Raw genomic sequence first — 21,998 nt, forward strand, 5'->3', positions numbered from 1 at the left:
CACGATGCAGGCACCTCATGGAGCATCTAGCATGGGAAAATTATCCAATCCTCCATTAGCATTGGTGCACCATTAATATTTAATACATTAAAATAATATCTTTTGTTGTAAATATTCATTTTTTTTAAAAGAATTACATTTTTGAAACCTATTCGATGATATCTACCAAACAAGATTCACATTGAATATGAAATTATGTAAAGAAAAAAAAAAGTTATTTGAAGTAGACAACTCGCTATGTGAACTACGCTCTTAACAAAAGAGCTATGTTTCACACGAAACTTGTCTAGGAGCCTTGGAGCACAGTAATATCACCATATTTGATGTTTGATATGGTCTAGAGACGATTATGTATGATCAAGATTTACAGGGCTCAAATCGGGTGTTTTACCGGTAGCCAATAAAATATTGGTGACAATTCAACGGTAATACGTCATCGGATTGTGACGAGACTTGGTAGGCCACCTTAGATGATCAAATAGGCACATCTGACAGTGCAGATCTTGATTTGGATGTTTTGAAGTATATGTTGGCTTTTCAGCCCAAATTAGGGTTATTAGGACCCACTTTCTGACTGTACTGGAGAGGAACTGTTCTAATCAAAAAATGGCATGCCTCATAATGAGGCTATGCACATGCAGATGTTATGGGGTACTTATCTCATCAAATGACAGTTGAACTCTTAGTGAGAAAACCTGACTAATTCGACGTCGTTTGGTACTTGTCGGGAAACTGACCATTCCTCTTTAGATTGCCTACGTCAGTTTGATAAGTGTTGACGTTCTTGCATAGCAAAATAGGATGGGCCAAAATCCGGTATTTACGGACTTCTTTTCAAAATGATCCGATATATGCCAACGGTAAAAGCACTGGAAATGGCTAATTTCGTACTCAACAATTGGCGTTTCACCAAAAAGCAGCAAAAGAAAACAGAATTACCAGTAACTTCTAAAACCCAATGGCTCGTACCCAAGTTAGACACCTAGTCAAAGTTGTCAACGGTAAAGTGCTGGAAATGTCTAAATTTGGTCCGGAACAACCGTCATCTCAAAGACTTTCCTGTTTATTTCAAACGCAAAGCTAAAACCCCGCCTTTATTTTTAGGGGGTTTCAGATTGCATTAGACTCTATAAACCCCATCAGAACCGACGGCAATCTCCACCATTCCCCACCGTAACCACACAGATATTCAGAGAGAGAGAGAGAGAGAGAGATTGTTGAAAGAGAGAGAGAGAGAGAGAGAGAGAGATGGATTTGCAGAAAGGGTTGCCTCTGTTGGTTCAACAATTCAAGGCTTTGTTCATGAAGAATTTCCTCCTATCGTGGAGACACAAGGGATTCACGCTCGCACAACTCCTCTCGCCATTGGTCTTCACGTTTCTGCTATTCGTGATTCAAAAATCGGGTAAACCTTCAACAGGAAAGGCTTTGTATGATCCCGTGGCTCTGATTTCTCCCCCGATTCCTCAATGTGAGGACAAGTATTACATCAATTTGCCATGCTTCGATTTTATTTGGAGTGGCAACGCTAGCGCCAAAATTGCAACTATTGTGGGCCAAATCATGGCAAACAACCCTGGCCGTTCAATTTCTCCTACCAAGGTTTGATATTCGTTAGTTTCAATTTTAGTGTTTGTGAAATGAGATGCAAAATTTCTCAAAATCGTTTATTTTGCATGGTTTATAGTTACATGAGATTCAAATCTTCTCTAGATCGGTTATTCTCCATGGTCCTAGTTAATACCATGAGATTCAAAACTTCTCTAAAATGGTTAATCTGTGTGGTTAGTTAACATGAGATTCAAAACATCTCTAAATCGGTTATTATGCATGGTCATGGTTTGTCAAAACTCACATGAGAGATCTAAAACTTCTCTAAATTGGTTCTTCTGCATGTTAGGTACATGAGATTCAAAACATCTCTAAATCGTTTATTTTGCATGGTCATGCTTAGTTACATGAGACTGAATTTCTGCAAGCCACCAAAACCCAAGACAAACGCTAGTCCAGACTACCAAGACCTTGGTCCATCCGGACTAGAGATGCTGAGAGGTCCAAAATTCGAGCCAAACACTTCAAAAATCTCTCTATATCGGTTATTCTGCATGGTTAGTTATTTGGCCGCCGCTGAAATCTAATGGAGTCTCTTTTCGTCCGCATCTTTCTCTGTATCTTCGGAACCAAAAAGCAATGGAAAGTTCGTAAACTGCAAAATGCAATTTCATTTTCGTGTGGTTTTAATTTTTCTGCAAACATTTTCTCGAAAATTTAAAAATATCCTTTTGCCTTTTTCATAAAAAGTCGGTCAATGTTGGAATACTTCTTGGAGAATATTTCTAGAAACAGTTCCCCAAAAAAAAAATTACGTGAGCCCTAAAAACAGAAAATAGAAGGCGAAATCCTGAACTGATTCTGGATATTTGAATCGCTTTTTGCCTTTTTGGTGCATAAATGTGTGTCATTGTAAAATTACGGATGATTTAGGGATACAATTTTTAACTTTTGAAGATGAGTTGATTCTGGACTTGAGAATTGCTGCAATGAGAGGCAAGACTTTGCCAGGCTTTATTTTTTTTAATCATCAAACTTCTGCAGGCTATGGTTTTGTTTTTTCATAATCACAGACTAGGTTTTTGATTTTTTTGATTTGGACTGGATTTGAATTTGCCCCGTCCGGACACTCAATGACAAAGCAAATTCTGAACCTTTTTTTTTGGAAATGACTCTTTTAGTATAAATATTTGTATGAAGATGTTGAAATCAGCACATGGGCTGCTGAAGTGTGGCTCCAATTCTCTCATTGGTCAAAGATTGGATAAAGATGGCAGCCTTTGTAGACTTCAAAAGGCATGCCTAAAATCTGAAGAAAAAAAATCTCAGGCGTGGGTTTGAAAGTAATTGCCATGTCTGGCATGGCTTGTGAATAGGAAGTCTTTGAATGGCCTATAAATTGAAGGCCTTTGGTTTTCTGCAAGTGTATCTCTCTTGAGTGAGAGACCAGAGAGGAGAGTGAGGTAGTGTAGAGAGAGTAGAGCAGCGTGAGGGCTCCTCCTTCGGGAGGGAGCCGAGCTCATCCTAGGAGGCTCTGTCAAAAAGAGAATGATAGAGCATCTGAAAATCAGAGAGAGTTTGAGAGCAGCATATGTATGCATTTGTATCAGTCTATGAGTGAGTGTGAGTTTGAGTGATTTTGTAATCCTCCTCTTCCTCTATAATAGAAATTCGTCGGCCCTCCCCCGTGGACGTACCCGATTTTGGAGAACCACGTAAATCCGTTGTCTCTGTGTTCAATTGGGTGTGTGTGTTTCTTTGTGTGTTTTTGGTTTGATCCTTATTTCCGCAACAATTGGTATCAAAGCTTGGGAAGCCAAAACACAAAGCAACATTCTGTTTTTGCCTCTGTTCGAATCTGCGTTTTTTCGAAACAGCTCGAAAATACGATCTAATCTGTCCATCTTGTTCGTCTCGTCGAGACGATTTCGGGAAGGTATAATAAGCCTTCATCCGACGTCGGGGTGATCCACACCTTCCCGGTCAAAGTTGCGCTTAAGCAGTCAAATCAGAAAATGGATCTGACGCGCTTCTGATACGTTTCCACACGCAGCTGCAGGTTGAAGACGATGACATCAGCAAGATGTTATCATCCAGTCAGCGTGCACAGTCAGCATACACAGTCAGCAGAATATTCCTAAAATTTGTTTTCTGTGATTCCGGAGCCGTCCGAACTCCGTTTTTCGCCCGTGAGTAGTCGATTTTGACTATCTCGACGTCCCAGATCCAACCGTACACTTTGTTTTGCGTGATTCCTCTCCAAAGTTGCTGCTATAGTTCAACGCAGCCTATAAACGCTATTAGCGTTTCTGAGCGACGGTTCTTTTTCCGGGGATTTTTCCTAAGGAGTCCCAATGGCCGAAGCATCTGAAAAAGTTGTCACCGAGCCCTCTATAGGCTCTATGCGGAGGACAATGGTGTCCAATGCCAAGTTCGAGGTGGAGAAATTCGATGGCACCAATAACTTTGGCATGTGGCAGTGCGAGGTGAAGGATGTATTGATCCAACAAGAGTTGGATATTGCATTGGAGGATGAAGATGTTGCTCTTGTCAGTTCATCATTAGCTATCCATCCTGATAACTGGATATTTGATTTTGGTTGTACCTATCATATGTGTCCCAACAAGGACTTGTTCTCCAGCTTCAAGGAGTTGGATGGAGATTCAGTTATTATGGGCAATGGCCATGCCTGTAAGACTATGGGGATAGGTAAAATCAGCTTGTTTTTGTATGATGAATCTGTATTTGTTTTGTCTGATGTTCGGTATGTCCCGAACCTGAAGCAAAATCTCATCTCTTTGGGAGCTTTAGAGTCCACAGGTTTAGTGATTTCTGTGCAAGGTGGAGCTCTCGAGATTAGTTCAAAGAATCTGGTTGTGATGAGAGGCATCCGACGCAACAACCTATACTTCCTTGAAGGGAGTAAAGCTGAAGGTGGAGCTGCCACCGTTATTGGGGAATTTGATTTTGAATCTACTGCAGATCTGTCCGCTGAAGTTATTGGGAGTGAGTTTGATGGTGGTTCAAGCTCAGTCCACCTGATTCAATGTTAAGCACCTTCGGGGTGCATGCGCCTCTGGGGCGCCTGGCTCAATTGAGGTTGAGCATTTAGCTTGATGTGGGTCAAGCATCTGAATTTGTATATGAATCTGTTGCCGGGACTTTTGAGTTGTCGCACGACTTGTCTGAATCTTTTCTGAAGTTTACTCGAAGACTTCAAAAATCTGGCTCTTCTGTTGGTTTGTTCCGGTATTCTGAATTTGTTAAGAGCATCTGTTATCTGCAGTCAGTCTGTTTGTTTGTTCTGTTTTGAGAGCACTGTTGTTTGCTTCTATAGTTTGCTCTCTTGTCTCTCTTTGTTTGTTCGAGTTTGTAGAGAGTCTGTTTGTTCTGTTTTTGGATTGTATTTGGGGGCAGCATCGGACCTTTGGAGAATTGTCGTCAAGGTGGAGATTGTTGAAATCAGCACATGGGCTGCTGAAGTGTGGCTCCAATTCTCTCATTGGTCAAAGATTGGATAAAGATGGCAGCCTTTGTAGACTTCAAAAGGCATGCCTAAAATCTGAAGAAAAAAAATCTCAGGCGTGGGTTTGAAAGTAATTGCCATGTCTGGCATGGCTTGTGAATAGGAAGTCTTTGAATGGCCTATAAATTGAAGGCCTTTGGTTTTCTGCAAGTGTATCTCTCTTGAGTGAGAGACCAGAGAGGAGAGTGAGGTAGTGTAGAGAGAGTAGAGCAGCGTGAGGGCTCCTCCTTCGGGAGGGAGCCGAGCTCATCCTAGGAGGCTCTGTCAAAAAGAGAATGATAGAGCATCTGAAAATCAGAGAGAGTTTGAGAGCAGCATATGTATGCATTTGTATCAGTCTATGAGTGAGTGTGAGTTTGAGTGATTTTGTAATCCTCCTCTTCCTCTATAATAGAAATTCGTCGGCCCTCCCCCGTGGACGTACCCGATTTTGGAGAACCACGTAAATCCGTTGTCTCTGTGTTCAATTGGGTGTGTGTGTTTCTTTGTGTGTTTTTGGTTTGATCCTTATTTCCGCAACAGAAGAGTCATTCCAGGCATGAGCGTCAGTTAGAGTTTGGATAGAGAACTTCTATTTTGGGTTTGGCGAGGCATTGAGAGAGTTTTCAACGAAAAAAATTTCATTGTAGCTCTCTTTAACATTCATTCGCCTTTTGATTTAGTGGAAGCTATTGATCAGCTAGCTGTAGTCTTAGGGTATACGCCCTAGCAAGCTGAACTATGCAAAAACCTTGCCTCTGTGGTTTGTTCTTCTCTCTAGTTTTTTTTTTGGTTTTGCTTCACATATTATCTGTGTTCTGCTTTTCCAGTAGTCATTCCTATCATTGTTCGTAGTGTATTGATCCTTTGTTGGCTCTTCACACTATATTTTTCGTTCTTGTTTTCTCTTCCGTTGCATGTGTTTTTGCAAACAAAATCAAATGAAAATATTTCTTAAGTAAAGTAGGTTGATCTGACAAATTTCCTTTTCAAAATAGTTTCAGAAAGTATGTTTCAAGTTGTCACCAAAAAATAAAAACAGAAACCAAGAATTTCAAGAAAAGCCCTTCAGTTTTTGCTTTGTAGTAATGCATATGATAATAAAATACAATCATTTTAATTCTGCAGGTTAAATCATTTGAAACAAAGAAGGAAGTCGACGAATGGTTGTTTAGTAATCCCATGCGTTGCCCAGGAGCATTGCATTTTGAGCAAAGAAACGCTACTGTTATAAGTTACGGTATCCAAACCAATTCCACTCAAGTTGACAAGCGAGGCCAATTTGAAGATGCCACGTTTAAATTTCAAATACCGCTACAAATAGCAATAGAGCGTGAAATCGCGAGGTCTTTAATTGGAGGTATTCGATACATAATCAATTATCATTTTGCATATTCATGTTTCAATTTTGTGATTTCTCTGACTCACATTCCACTAAATCCACCTATCTACCATGATTTATACATGCACAGATCCAAACTTTAGCTGGGTGGTTCGTCTAAAGCAATTCGTGTACCCTGAAAGAACTATCCGCCCTTCTTTGACAGTACTCTTGCTAGCCAATCCAGAAGCACTCTTTCTACTAGCAATTGCGATGTTTCCTTTTGTCTTTCAGATTAGTTCGCTTGTCACTGAAAAGGAAATCAAACTGCGGCAGGTCTAACTTTGTTTTTCAATATGTTCTTAAGAGGAGTACTTTCCTTTGTTAATTTCGGGATGATTTCATCTTTGACATCATATTTTGTTGACAGGCAATGACTACAATGTGTCTTTATGATACTGCCTATTGGCTGTCATGGCTTACGTGGGAGGCAACTTTTGCATTGCTCTTATCGCTCATCACGGTTCTATGTGGAAGGATGTTTCAGCTTCCTCTGTTCTTAGGAAACAGTTTCCTAATCGTCTTTCCCATGTTCTTTCTCTTCCAAATCAGTATGGTAAATATGCTATTTCATGTCTACATTCCTTATATGCAGTCTTAGAGTTAGGCGGTTACGCCTAATTGGAAGAGACATCGTTCCTTTTCTCGTCCTTAATAGCTAATCTTTTTCACCCCTGCTCTTGGACAGATTGGTTTTGCCTTCATTCTATCAACTCTTATTCGAAAGGCATCTTCATCCATAATTATAGGTTTCTTCATATATATAGTCAGCTTTCGCACTCAGGCAAGTGGTTTATTATGTATTTTTTTCCCATTAGGCATAAAATGTAATACAATGAAAGAAAGTTCTTCTGTTAAATTATGAAAAAGAGATACCATCTCAATGGTAACTCAGCGGTTATAACATACATCTTTTTGATGTTGCAGTTAGTTACGACCTACCTGGGTTTTCCCTACAATAAAGGAGATTCAACAAAATTCAGAATTATGTGGTCACTATTTCCACCAAATCTTCTTTCCAAAAGCCTTGACATGCTCAAAAAAGCCGTTGTTAATGGCGGGATCAGCTGGAGTACAATATCCATGTGTGTTGATGGATCCCCTTCCAACTCCACGACCACATGTGTGATTACAATGGTATGTACGTATGTTAGTAGACTGTGACTGACAATATGCATGATCAAGGGTGCATGCTATGTTTATTCTTAAGTAGACCATTGGGCCTCCATACGTCTACCCATGTATGTTGCCATGGGATTTCATGTCAATCTTTACGTGCATTCTCTCGAATTAAGCTCACTTTAATGTCAATTAACCCCATTTCATGTTTTTGGCAGAACGATATTTTCAAATTTTATATAGCAACATTCTTCCTTTGGTTTGTTATGGCTATCTACTTGGACAACATAATTCCGAACTCATCTGGTGTGCGAAAGTCAATCTTCTACTTTTTGAATCCGGGGTATTGGACAGGAAAAGGTGGAAATACGATTGAAGGTAAGTGGTTTTGAAACGACTATATATGATTTTCCTTTGGTCCTCCTGCTTTACCGGTTTAAGTGACTCCCTTTGTATTGCTTCTGAAGAGGGTGGCTTCTTTAGTTTCCTACATTCAATCCCACAAGTTCAACCTAAAACACCCGATGATGAGGATGTCTTGGAAGAGGAAAACACGGTCAAACATCAAGTAGAGGAAGATTTGGTTGATCCAAATGTTGTTGTTCAAATACGTGGTCTTATAAAGACATATCCTGGGAAGATAGAGATTGGTTGCTGCAAGTGCACTAGGAAATCACATTTCCATGCTGTTAAGGTAATTATCTTCTTTTTCGTTCTACCTTAAGTACCTTGGTATGTATAGCGTTTTTAAGACCACACAAATTTTTTGTTTAGCTTTATCGTTTATGAAGTAGAGGAAAATGAATTTTACCTAATTCCTTCAATAGTCTTTTCTCTTGTGTTTTCAAAATGCTGGATTTACTAGGCAAGACATGATATTAGATGAGCTTCAACAAAAGTTGTAACATCAAAATTGTATTTGGATACAGCTGAATGAATAATAGAGATTTCTTGATTCTATAAGCACCATAGGATATTACTTAGCTAGCAGAAGAAAGGAGAGCAATATAACATTAATTTTAGTATCGTGTTAATGAGTCACGACATACCCGTGATCTTGTAATTGATACTGTATATTCTCGTGCTTGATTGTTAGTGTGAGGATCGGAGGGATACCACACACACAACACTCCCAGCGATTTTAGAGAAAAACTCCCTTCGTATATATATTTACACAACGTATACACAAAGATGAAAAAACTCTCAGGGAACCACATGCCGGTTCCTCTCCGGGAAGCGACAGACCGGCTCCCCACACTTGCCTCACCTTCTCCCCCACATTATGTCACACACTAACCCCAGGGTTTACAAGAAACATATATCTAGGGATTCTAAGGGTAAATATGCTCAACACCCATCACTAAAGGTGTCACACAAAATAACCCCACCACTATGGGTAGACCTCAACAATCACCCCATCCACTCAGAGTGGGTAATCGTTGTATCTGTTCAGCCTCTCTAGCAAAGCGTCTATGTCACTCCAAGTCTAGCGTCTAGCGCCCCTTCACCGAAGTACCTCTGCTTGACTGAATGTCTCCTTGCAAGATTAGATCTTCCGATGTTAAACTCACAGCGCTGTCCGGTTGCAATTCTGCACCCTCTGACCAGAGTGCCCGCACCCCTACTAGAGTGCCCACATCCTCACTCGGATGCTTAATCCGCGTCCGCCAAACCATGAACGCTAATGCCTAATCACAGGACACAACCAGTGACTCCATCTCTCCTCCTCATACGGCCGTATTTCCTGGATAGGATCCAATCACAAAATCCACAAAGAAAGAAATTCCAACGATGCATCATCTAGTCTCATCTCAATTCCTTTGTCCGGAGCTTCCGTGAACATCTCCCAACAACCAGTTGCCCGCTGTCTACAGACTATTCCACAAACAATCCGATTCAGTACCAGGCACTCCTGTACATCTCAGGTCATGACTCCTCGTACTATAGTGCCCTTCCTATGTGTCTTTGCAACTGTTGCTTCTCCTGTTCACTGTCACAAAAACCCATACTGCTTGTCGTACCAAACATCAGCTCCACCTGTTTGTTCTCTTCACAAGCTTGTATCGGTTGCCCATCATCATCCTCATGCAGCCCAAATCACAACTGCAACTCCAGATTGATAGGTCTTCATCACATCTGCCACTCCCAAAGCCTCATGCCACTCTCAGTCATCTCTCCCAAGTCTTCTCCTGCCAACTCGTCCATCCCTGACCATTCCAGGCTTTTCCCTGCAACCCTCAATCTCCGATATGTCGCCCTAATAAGCGTTTGAGTCATTACCAGAAGAGCTCTCCAGCACCCCCCAAATCGGGATACAATGTTCAAAAAAATGTATCCTTGCTCACTAGGTCTCCTGCAATTGATCACAACCTCCCATGGCCATCCGGAACAGATCACTTTGCTGTAACAAGTCTCCTCACAACTTGAAAAACCTCCAAACACTCGATTTCTGATCAACTAACCAATAGCACTAGCTTAGGAGCCTTCAAACCAAAAAACGAAGCACAGGGTTGGATTTGGAACGGAAAAATATTGAGAATCGACTACTCATACGTGAAAAACAGAGTCTGAACAACTCAAAAAAATGCAAAAAATCGAACTGAAATATTCCCAAGCCCAGGAATATTCCCTGTCGATTGGACTGCCACGTTAGCATTGACCGACCGACGTGTCTGCTAACATGGCACTTTTGTGGGACCCTTCTGATGATGTGGCACTGCCACGTGTTGATGATATATTGCCACATGGCACAATGATGTGGTAATCTATTAGTACCCTTTGCTGACATGGTGTCGACATGGCAGCTGAGTCACCGCTAACTCAGCATATACACTGTTTGGTGCGAGCGGTCTCTTCCGGCGTCATCCGGCGATGATCTTTGTACCCACGGCATCGTCTGGACGAGATGCTTCTAACCCCATGCTCAAAACTTGTTTTCAAGCACGTCTTCTAACTGGGCTTTACAAAACCGCCGCCGTCTTTAACCAACGATTGCTGCCACATCCGAGCCCTTCCGCCAACATGCTACACAAATCCGAGCTCGTCTTGACCAAACAAACACAATCCTATGCTCAAAACCTCTGTACGAGCACTCCTGATCTGAGCTTGAACCAAAACAGCCATCGCCTCCGTCCATCACGTTCAAAACACCCGTGCGACCTCCTCGAGTGATGAAACATGACCGCACACACACCATTGCAATTGTCTCAGTGAGGGAAATCCAAAACTGTATTAAACATAGTTTGTAGGCACCTTTTTTTTCAAAATCGAACCAGTGGGATTCGGTGAACCCTCTCCTTCAAACCCTACTCTGATAACAATTGTTAAGACCAGAGGGACACCACTCACACAACACACGAAGTGATTTCAGAGAACAACTCCCTTCGTATATATACAGAAATGATATAGGTACCAACGGCCGGGGAGGGATTTCGTACCGACCGGCCACGCCGGGCTCTCTCCGGCCACCGAACGGCCGATCCGAGCCGTCCAAAAATTCTAAAAAAAAAAACCGAGGGTGCTTGATCCGAGATGTGTAGGGTGTTTGATCCGAGCACCCCTTTTTCGTGTATATATGTATATACGTGTATATACACAAAAAAATGTGCTCAGATCAAGCACCCTACACACCTCATATGCCGTTGATTCCCGTGTAGGGCCCCTCGGGTTTTTTTTTTAGAATTTTTGGACGGCTCGGATTGGCCGTCCGGTGGCCGAAGACGGCCCGACGCGGCCGGTCGGTACGAAATCCCTCTCGGCCGGTCAGTACGTATAGCACGACTCGTATATATATTCATACAATGTATACACAAAGATTAAAAAAAAAAAAACTATCTGAGAAACCACATGCCGGTTCCTCTCCCGGAAGCCACAGACCTGCTCCCCACGCTCGCTTCACCCTCTCCCTCACATTATGTCGCACACTTACCCTAGAGTTTACAAGAAATATATATATATATATATATATATATGGATTCCAAAGGTAAATACGCTCAACACCCATCATCAAGAGTGTCACACAAAATAACCCCAACAGTTACCAGCAAGACTAACTGATCAATTGTCTAACACTTATATTAAATCTTCAGGGATTGTGGGTGAACATTCCCAAGGGTCAATTGTTCTGCCTTCTCGGACCTAATGGAGCTGGAAAAACTAGTACGATAAATTGTCTGACTGGTATTTCCCCAGCAACGGGTGGTGATGGTAATTCATGGATCTCGTTTCTCAATTTGATGTTTATGAACTGAAAATTAGATTTGATAAAGGGAGCAGGAACCAAATTCCTAACCACCAAGCATCTTAATTGTTAACAGCACTAGTTTATGGACATTCTATTCGGAGCTCTATTGGCATGTCAAGTATCCAAAAACTTATAGGAGTCTGTCCTCAGGTAACTCTTCACCCTTGGCTACTGGGCTTGTGTAGTATTCTAAGGCAGCGTTATGTTCTGTTCTCTCATGTGTTTCTCATTCCTTCAAAAAGTAACTAAAGTATAACTCCGTTCCATTTGCATAGTTTGATGTCCTTTGGGATGCTTTGTCTGCTGAGGAGCACCTCTACCTCTTTGCCAGTATCAAAGGCATTCCCGCTACTTCGATTAAATTGGTATGTGCTAAACTAATTCAAATCTGTGTTTCATTTCAGCAAGTCTTTCAACCGCCATAGTTTGTGAGATCATTTATTATCAGCTGTGATTAACATGATTGCTTTTACCCATACATAGGCCGTAGAGAAATCATTAGCAGAAGTTAAGCTTACTTATGTAGCCAAAGGAAGAGCTAGTGGCTACAGTGGAGGGATGAAACGCCGCCTTAGTTTGGCGGTAGCCCTTATTGGTGACCCTAAGTTGGTCATCTTAGATGAACCGGTACAGATATTGAAAGCTCTTTGTTCTATTTAAATGTTCATTTTACTTGATCTAGCTATGGAAAGTTCCACCTTTTATCTGCAGACAACTGGTATGGATCCAATAAATCGAAGGCACGTATGGGATATAATTGACAATGCAAAAAAAGGGAGAGCCGTTATACTTACAACGCATTCAATGGAAGAAGCTGATATCTTAAGCGATCGTATAGGAATTGTGGCAAAGGGTACGCTTCGCTGCATAGGGAATTCCATCCGATTAAAGTCAAAGTTTGGATCCGGTTTAATTACTAATGTAAGCTTCTCTGAGACCAATACTACGGATGCTACGGAATCATGTCGTCTGGCTTTGAGGAAATTCTTTAAGCATGTAAGTTAGAGCTTGTTTATTTTATATCTTTTGATCTTTGCAAACCCCATGCCCTGAAAATTAACAGCAAACATTAAAGTCAAAATTCTTCTCCTATAGTGTTGAATCCACATTTGGAACGAAACTGCGCGACACATCTATTCTGGGTAGTTTTCGAGCATGAATTCATCCATAGCATTGATGTTTTTCTTGACCCTTCATCGGCTTTAACTTCTAAACTTCTTTGACAGCATTTGAATGTGATGCCGAAGGAGGAGACCAACTACTTCATCAGCTATGTAATTCCCCACAAGGAGGAAAGCAACTTGAGGGTAAGCATATGCATCTCTCATTACGTAAATTGTGTGAATTAATTACCAACAAAAATTGTGTGAATTATTACAACATTTTTATGTTGAAAAGTGATGCACAAACATAATCATTTTACGAAATTCCATTCAAAACAAATTCTCATTTTTCCCGGTACAAATATTGGAAGATGTAATCAATTGAGCCATTGGCAATAGTTCTGATGCCTTAGGTTATAATTTTTGGTTCCCTTGCCTTGAGTTTCAAAGGGGTTTTCCTGATTTGTTTCTTTCCTTTTTGCACAACCATATTTGTATCAGAAATTCTTCACTGAACTTAAAGAGAGGAAAAAAGAATTCGGCATTTCAGATATACAGCTCAATATGACTACTCTAGAAGACGTTTTCTTGAACGTTGCAACGAAAGCAGCACTGGAGAATGCTGCAGATGAGAACAACATGACAACTCTAGTGTTGGAGTCAGGAAAATCATTGCGGGTACGTACTTGCCCCAAACTTCTCCGATTTCAAATAGTTCCAATTATTTTGGGAAAGCATAGATTTTAGTTGTTCTTTGAGCTGAAGCGTAGACTCGTATAATTAATGGAAAAGAGAAAAACAAATCCCACGGATTTATTCTTGTGAATTTACAATAGCAAAGTTGAAATAGATCGAATCCAAGGACTTGGCAAACTTGTTTTTATCGTGGCTGACTATTAAAAACCATCTCTATAAATCTAGCTTGCATAGTATTCGGCACAAAAATTCTGGAAACTAGATCAAGATTTTCATTAGTGAGCCTCATTGAGATATGTTCTTTAAGTTGTCGTTCTGAATGATTATACAGATACCAGTAGGAGTCGAGAAGATAGGCATTCCAGGATCGATAACGCCGCAGAACCTTTGCGGCCTCATGGTAGAGGTACGCTGGGGACAAGACTCCGATGGCAACCTTTGCATCACCGGCCACTCAGCTGAAATGCCAATTCCGGTCCGTGACGACTTCGGCTCTAGTTTGCCTCCATCTCTTCTCAAGGGAAATCCCGGTCACGGAATTGTACTGGATTTTTAACAACTTGGAAATCCGCTTACGAGAAGCCTGTCTTTTTATAAACATCATTATGTATTACCATTGTACTAAACAATTATCTGAATATACAATTGGTGAAAGTTTGTTTCAGGTTTATGCCATCTTCAACTCTTTTTTCTTTTTTTTTTTATCGGCAGCAAAGTATTGCATTCATGAAAAAAGCCATGTGGCACTTACAATGATATCCATCCTAAAGCAGTAAAAATGATCCACAACCAAGCCCCAACAAACTAAGGATCAAAACAATGAAGTACAAAGAGACGAGCTGGCGTCACAAACCTAAACACTTGTAAGCACTCTCTCCACACCATCATAAAAGATCGGCAAAGAGGGGTTAGCAATCAAAACGCTCAGCCACCTTCGTCAACTCGAACTCTCTTTTTTTGCTCTATTTCCCTATTTTGGAGGAAAATCAAACTCCAACCCATATTTTATCTCCTCCCTTAGCTGAGAGGATGCGGTAGTATCTAAAAATAGAGAACTTATCAACTTCATTTTCCAAAAACCAATAATCAGATTCGGAGTGAAAGTAGATGTACAATTATTAGATACAGATTACAGACTGAGAAAATATTTGAACTGAAGATAAAATTATTGGGAAAACGTGCGGTTGGAATTTACAGAACAATTGAAATCCTATTTAACTCAATTTTGAATAAGAATTGTTTTGATCTTCTCGAACCGAAAGTATTTATTGCATGCATCAAATGTTGGTCAAAAGTAAGTTATCACCCGGCTGTGTTCTTTCAATGTGTAAGTACTTGAAGCCCCTCTCTCAATCATTAGATTCAAGTTTATATATCGCTTATGCTTAGTGGGGCTAACCATATTACGAGCGTAGAACGCGGTGGGATTTTATCTTCCGTCTTGACATAGATGTGTTAGAATTCCCTCCAAAAGGATATATGATCGAGGGCAACACATCGTGAGAGTCTGAGAGATATATGAAGCAGTCTCTTCGCACACATGCATGCATTTTAGTGGAACCGCCAAATAAAAAGTTATCATCCGGTTGTCGTGGACTCGTTGAAATAGTAGTGCTCTTTGGCCCCGTTTGATAACACGTTTGCGTTCCGCCTCCTGTCTGTTCTTGTGATAAAAATATATTTAAGGCTAAGTGGCATACCTTTTGTGTTTTTAAATTTTCGTACATTACCTATTATTGCAATTTCATTTCATGAAAATGTTTCCTTTCAAAATATATGAAATTTAGATTCCTTTCGCCACGCGACATTTTAGCCGAGCAATGGGTCGAGTCTGGATCCAACCCGGAACCAGACCCACCCAATCCTACTACACTGCTCATTCCCTTTCAGTAAAAAGCTCCTCTAGAGCTCATCCTAAAATTTTGCCTCTAAAATATATAGTTTTCAAAATGAATATGCATTATCACAAAAGCTGCATACTATACGAGCAAACATGAATCGAATCAAAAAATTTCTCCTTCGCCCAGATAAAAGCCTAGAACACTGCCAATGCTTCCCCCAATGTCACATGTGACGGATCCTGAATATACCAAAACAAAAAATCATTACGATGACACCAAATAATCCACATAATCACAATGGACTCAGTGAAAATTAAGTTATCAGGAACTTCCTTCCACCAATGCACAATCCAATGCCTCATCGACACCGGTGACCCTACTGAGAAACCCAACCCCAACCTAGACGCCCTCCGCATTTGTCTAGCAACCTCACACTAAAAAAACACATGCTCCACCGTCTCACTAGCTAAACCACACATCTGACAAGCGACATCCACCGCCATCACCATCAACCCGCCACCACCACCGGCACCACAATCACCATTCACCACTCTACCATTATTACAAATTCATTGTGACCATTAGTAAAATTAAGAGAAAATCGGAACTAAAATTATTCAATATTTTTTTTTAAATTTAGCGCTTGATATATTTATCAAACAGCTTTTCAACTTAAAAAATTCAACATTCAGTACTTAATTTTTCAGTTTTCAGTTTTATCAAACAACCTCTAAGTTTACAAAAACGAAGAAGAAAAATAAGTTTACATCTGTTTCAAAACCAATAACAACATACTACTCCTTCCGTCCCAAATTGCTTGCCCCTTTTGGGGAAGCTAAATATAAAGAGGATAAGCAATGATTGCACTAAATTCAAACTGCGAGGCATGACTTCACTAAATTGCCCTTGCTTTTATCTTTTCAACACAATGATGACTACTTTTTAGGGACAATTTTGGAAAACTAAAAGCTTTCTTAGTTTGACTTTTCAAAGGGACTAACATTTTGGGACATCCCAAAAAAAAAAAAAAAAGACCAGCAATTTGGGATGTAGGGACTAATATTTAGAATCAAAGAATAACAAAAACTGTGATTGTTAAACAGAACCCACGCCTCCGGTGGACCTAGGGTGGCTCTGCCACTGCCTTATCGTATGTGTGGCGAAGTGAAAGTGTACAAGAAAAGAAACACTGCTTATGGTATGAAGTTTAAAAAGTATTGAAGCTGGCTGTTTCAAGCCACTTTTCATGTAAATTTGCCTTCGAATTAGCTGCAGTTGATTTTAACCCGGAAAGGAAAGCCGTTTCAGGCTGCTTTGCCAGCAATTTCTTCTCCAGAACTGTTTTTCTTTCAACTAAGGTGTCATTCCATTCCACTAAACTTTTTCTAAAAGGTGTCAAGGTGATCGATCCCGCACGTGTACGCTGCTTGCCACAAGGCCAGAGAGACACGTCGTACCTTCCGGTGAAAGGTATTCGTCCCCTAGGTTATAGACAGCTCTACATGACCAGCCCTGGGAACCGGCACACGAAATGCCCACCAAGTCAAAGAACCATAAACAGCAGCACAAGTAAAAGTCAATTTCTATAGCTTTTGGCTGTTTCTCAAAAATGTTACTCCACAAGTGAATGAGCTTTTGACTAAAATTTCCCAAATAGCTTAACTACAAAGAACTTTCTGTAGGTCGACATCTAACAGCCTTAAAAAGATGGTGGCCGGACTAGGTCCCCAACCACATTTAAACGCATACCAAGAATCCAGGCCAGGACTCCGGCCAATCATTCACATTTTACAAACCCAACAAAGCAGATCAAAAAGGGTCTTGTCTCTGAGAGATTATTCGGTGCCCTTGGGACACCACGTGGCAGTGCCTCGGGGCATTAAATAATTTTTCCTTGACTCTCGGGCGCTTTTTGTACCATAAATACACTTTAAATGCATACCAATAATCCAGGCCAGGACTCTGACCAATCATTCACATTTTACAAACAAAACAAACCATGTCAAAAAAGGGTCTTATCTCTCAGGCGCTTTTTGTACCATAAATATTCCTACTTGTCTCTCGGGCGCTTTTTGTAACTTATGCTTCCTCTTCGATCAAGCATGGATTCAATTCACAAGTTGCTCAATATTGTGCTTCCTCTTGTATCACTCTTTTCACTCTTCTTCTTCCTTCCGGCTATTTTGCTATTGAAGATTTCCAGTTTTATATCACAGTCTGTATTTAGCGAGAACGTCTCTGGAAAAGTTGTACTCATCACCGGCACATTTGCATGCATCAGCGAGGTTTGATCAACTCTCTACCAAAAGTATATGTCCTTCTTCTTCTCTGTTACTTTAAAGGCTCACTAATCCGGAAGTTAAAACTCAACTTACTAACTTTGGGTGGATTTGAACATTAAGACAACCACTTTATGAATACTAAGCTAAGATTACGTCGGTATCCATCTACTCCTCTTAGACACTCCCTACATGGGTTTCTACGTTGGTTGTTTGTGAAGTGAATTGTTAGATTTGCTGTTTTTGAAGTATCTTGCTTATGAGTATGCGAATGCGAAGCGGGGTGCTTGTTTAGTATTGGTGGCAAGGAGAGAGAACCAACTTCAAGCAGTGGCTGGTAAGGCGTGACGGCTGGGGTCGCGTGAAGTGATTGTTGAGAGCAGTGATGTTTCAAAGGTGGAAGACTGTAAGCGATTCGTTGATGTTGCACTAAATCACTTTGGTAAATGCATGTATAACTCTTTAGTTTCAATTCATTTTCTTTGGTTCTATTGCATGTATTTGTTTGGATGAAAGTGGATTGAACTGGTGCAATTGACGATGTAGTACAAAAGTGAACACGTAACACGATTGAAACGACCGATTTGGGAAAAAATAGGACACTTTTGATGTGTCGGTTCTGTCAGACTATCTAGTGACCTACCCTCCTCCATCTCAAATAAATTGTCAGGCTTGCAAAATAAGAACTTAAAAAATACATTTTCGCGGAAAAATTTCGAACTTTTTGCCACTAGTTAGGCTCACTTTTGCCCAACTTTTTAGAAATATATAATTGCACAGTTATTTTTGGTGTTTCCTCTTAATTTTTACTAGGTTTTTGTCAAATTTTTAAAGCACATCATTCGCGTGTCTCTATGAAAAGAATAAAAAAAAAGTATAAAAATATGAACCAACACTAGAAAAAGCTCATATAAAACAACAAAAAGTCGGTATTTTTTTTTTTTTTTTGGGTCTTATGTGAAGTCTTTCCACTGTTCTTTTCTATATTGATGACTAGGTGACAATCAATAGTTTTAGTTGCAATTAGTGATATTTGAGCCTCGGTCAAATGCATGGAGGTACATAGTACTTACCTACATTAGGGGCGGAGCCAGGATTTGGCTGCAGGGGTGACACCGTACAATGGAATAGTTACATGTTGTGAGGAAAAATATGAGGAAGAAAATTAATTGTAGAAAGTCATAAAATTAGGTTTTATCGTAATTTTTTTTTTTTTTTGTGAAATATTACGATACAATTTTTCCCAATCCGACTGACCATTCTCTAAATTGCAATTTTTACATAATTTGTACAAGGTATTAGTTTTTTTTCATACTCGTAAATACCTAGTCGAACCACAATAGTCTAAAGAAAAAGTTACGTTTTAGAAAGTGACAAGTTTTGAACGGCAAAATTGAAAAGTTTCAAGAGTGCCAAAAGCAATGGGGAATCCCTCTTTCACTTTGAGTGTAAGAAAATGTTTAATACATAACTTATTCATACAAATATAAAAATCAACATATTCGTGAATTCATTTTATATGTCCATTCACGCACACCAATATTCGTAAAAAAATATGCAGTAAAAATTATACTAAGCTTGGGGAAAAAAAATTTAATGTTCAAATGGGTCACGTGCCTCTCCAATTAGTGAAAAAGACCTTGTGGCGTTTATGCAAAATGTGCAATGAGAGAGGGCCGATAGTTTCATCGAACTCCCATGACTGAGATCCCAGAAATGACACGCTCATTAACTAACTCTACCAAGGTCTCTATGAGTAAACTTCTCATATGTTTATATTTAACGTGTTTTCTCAGCAATATTTTTTTTTTTTGGTTTATATTTTTGAAACGGGGTGGCACGTGCCACTCCCCCCACCAGGTAGCTCCGCTTGCGAAGTCTTTCCACTGCTGCGAGCTACAGCTGTCCCTTTCCCTTATTCATATCTCTTTCCGATTGTTCATTCAAAATGCAAAATTACCTTGTTATAATTTGACGATTTGCATTTGTAATTGTTTGATGACTTCAATGGCACAGTGGATCATTTAGTGAACAATGCCGGGATCGCCCCGCTCTGCTTGTTTGAAGACGCCACTAACGTCGACAATTTCGCTCCAATTGTGGTGATTGTCTTGTGCAATCTAGGTTATGTAGCTGTAGGTAGGAATTTGGAAAACAAACCATTAGTACTAATTTGTATCTTATGATGCAGAACATAAACTTCTGGGGTTTTGTTAATTTATTGCACCAATTTCGCAATTCCACACCTAAGAAAGAGCAGAGGGAAGATCATTGTGATTGCTTCTGTAGCTGAATGGTCTCTAGTTCATATGATTTCAAAACACGTTATCGCTTTTGTTCTAAATCGATGTGTTTCGTAATCATATCAAATAGTATCTGATCAACATAATTTTTGGTTGGAATAAGCTAGCTCTAAAAATTGAACAGGTTTGATTATCAAAGTGGGCTCATAAGGAGCCTAAAAACAGAAACACAGGACCATCTAGTCTATTTGGATGGATCGGAAATGATCCATGCCCTCAGAAAAAGTTAAGTAGTACATTTTTGTTTAGATAGATATGCCTTGGTTTGGCTCATCTTTAATTGATTAGTCAAAAATATCTTATATTTCTTTAGGGAAGCAAGGGAGCCCTAGTCAGCTTTTACGAGACATTACGAGCTGAAGTTGGTTCAGATACAGGGATCACGATTGTCGGTCCCGGATTTGTAGACTCAGAAATTACTAGAGGTGATTTCATGTCAAAGGTGAAGTGTTTTTTTTTGGTGTGAAGTTGAAAAATCAACTGTGAATTCTTCATCAAGCTAAAAGCTTGTTTGATAGAAGTGGGCAATTCACGTTTGAACCTGTTAACTCCTATGCTCAGTAACCGGAGATTGCTGCAGTAAGTTAAAGAAGTTAGAAAGCCGAACCCTTCTGCCTCATCTGTCTCTAGTTACTGTATCTATATATTAGGGATTGTTCGTTCTTAAAGGCACGAAGCAATGCGTTTTGAGCACAAAAAGTTTTTTTTATCATAAAAAGTGTTTTTTTGTTTTCGATCCTTCATCGTTATTTTCAATTTTATAATATGAAGAATAACATATAATCCGTGTGTACACATTACCAATAATCATCCAAATCACATAAATTCAAGCCAATAAATTCAAACCCAATACCATGTTGCATTCATAAGATTCTATGTTATTTTCTTTTCGTATATGACTATAGGGAAATCAACCTAAACAGAAACAACTTAAAAGCAAATAAATATTGATTTGAATGTAAATGAATCAACTTTAGACAGAGATCAATTATTGAGTTGATTTAAATTCAAAAAGATAATCAAGTTTTTTAAGGAAACAACCTAAGAACAATCAATTGAAAGAATTTACCAACCATAAAGTTAGGAGGTTTATATTAGGAAATATGCTCTCAATTGGACGGATATGATCTATTGAAAATTCGATCCGATGGTTGCAGAGGGTGTTGGGTTTGTATGAATAGACAAAAACCGCTTTGTGCGCCTATGTTATTTATTTTCGTATATGACTATAGGAAATCAATCTAAAAGGAAACAAATTAAAAGCAAATATTAAATTGAACGCAAGAGAATCAACTTTAAACAGAAATCAATTATTGAGTTGATTTAAATTAAAAAAGATAATCAAGTTTTTTAAGGAAACAACCTAAAAGCAATCAATTGAAAGAATTTACCAGTCACAAAGTTATGAGGTTTATATTAGGAAGTATGCTCTCAATTGGACGGATATGATCTATTGAAAATTCGATCTGATGGTTGTAAAGGGTATTGGGTTTGTATGGACCGACAAAAAACGATGTTATTTTCTTTCCATATATGACTATAGGGAAATCAATATATCTAAAATGAAACAAATTAAAAGCAAATATTGAATTGAATGTAAGAAAAACAACTTTAGACAGAAATCAATTATTGAGTTGATTTAAATTCAAAAAGATAATCAAGTTTTTTAAGGAAACAATCTAAAATCAATCAATTGAAAGAATTTACCGGTCACAAAGTTAAAAGGTTTATATTAGGAAGTATGCTCTTAATTGAACGGATATGATCTATTGAAATTCGATCTGATGGTTGTAGTGGGCGTTGAGTTTGTATGAATAGACAAAAACCGCTCTGTTTTATAATATAGAAGATATTCCGATATGGAAATTGATTTTGGCACTCCTCTTTTTGTCTTTATCCTATGTGACATTACCAAATTACCCTTTATTTTGTTAGTGTTCATACTCTTTAAAGGGTATTGTTGTAATTTCAAATAAT

General features: G+C 39.4%; 1 protein-coding gene and 1 pseudogene across 1 annotated transcript; both read left to right on the top strand.

Annotated features, from left to right (window-relative positions):
- The first annotated feature begins 1,248 nt into the window (after nt 1–1,248).
- LOC131298755 (ABC transporter A family member 2-like) lies at nt 1,249–14,249 on the top strand. The gene is made up of 24 exons (XM_058324227.1): nt 1,249–1,481; nt 1,901–2,108; nt 2,752–2,847; nt 3,219–3,297; nt 3,429–3,487; nt 3,605–3,740; nt 3,898–4,569; nt 4,680–4,790; nt 5,472–5,548; nt 6,185–6,416; nt 6,529–6,713; nt 6,808–6,993; nt 7,126–7,221; nt 7,365–7,574; nt 7,733–7,934; nt 8,024–8,250; nt 11,645–11,762; nt 11,873–11,949; nt 12,075–12,164; nt 12,283–12,426; nt 12,511–12,795; nt 13,026–13,106; nt 13,404–13,580; nt 13,930–14,249. The coding sequence occupies exons 1-24, from the start codon at nt 1,249–1,251 to the stop codon at nt 14,152–14,154; spliced, it is 4,206 nt and encodes a 1,401-aa protein (XP_058180210.1). The 3' UTR covers nt 14,155–14,249.
- A 3,272-nt stretch (nt 14,250–17,521) lies between these two features.
- LOC131335194 (11-beta-hydroxysteroid dehydrogenase A-like) lies at nt 17,522–20,657 on the top strand (annotated as a pseudogene).
- Nucleotides 20,658–21,998: the final 1,341 nt, after the last annotated feature.

This window comes from Rhododendron vialii, chromosome 8a (assembly GCF_030253575.1).
Source record: "Rhododendron vialii isolate Sample 1 chromosome 8a, ASM3025357v1".
In the NCBI taxonomy this organism is placed as follows: Eukaryota; Viridiplantae; Streptophyta; class Magnoliopsida; order Ericales; family Ericaceae; genus Rhododendron; species Rhododendron vialii.

Bases quoted from the DNA above. Each gene is read 5' to 3' on its own strand.
- LOC131298755 (XM_058324227.1), top strand. From the start codon at position 1,249: ATGGATTTGCAGAAAGGGTTGCCTCTGTTGGTTCAACAATTCAAGGCT. The intron at 12,165-12,282 runs GTATGTGCTAAA...ACCCATACATAG, and splicing joins CCGCTACTTCGATTAAATTG to GCCGTAGAGAAATCATTAGC. The intron at 12,796-13,025 runs GTAAGTTAGAGC...CTTCTTTGACAG, and splicing joins TGAGGAAATTCTTTAAGCAT to CATTTGAATGTGATGCCGAA.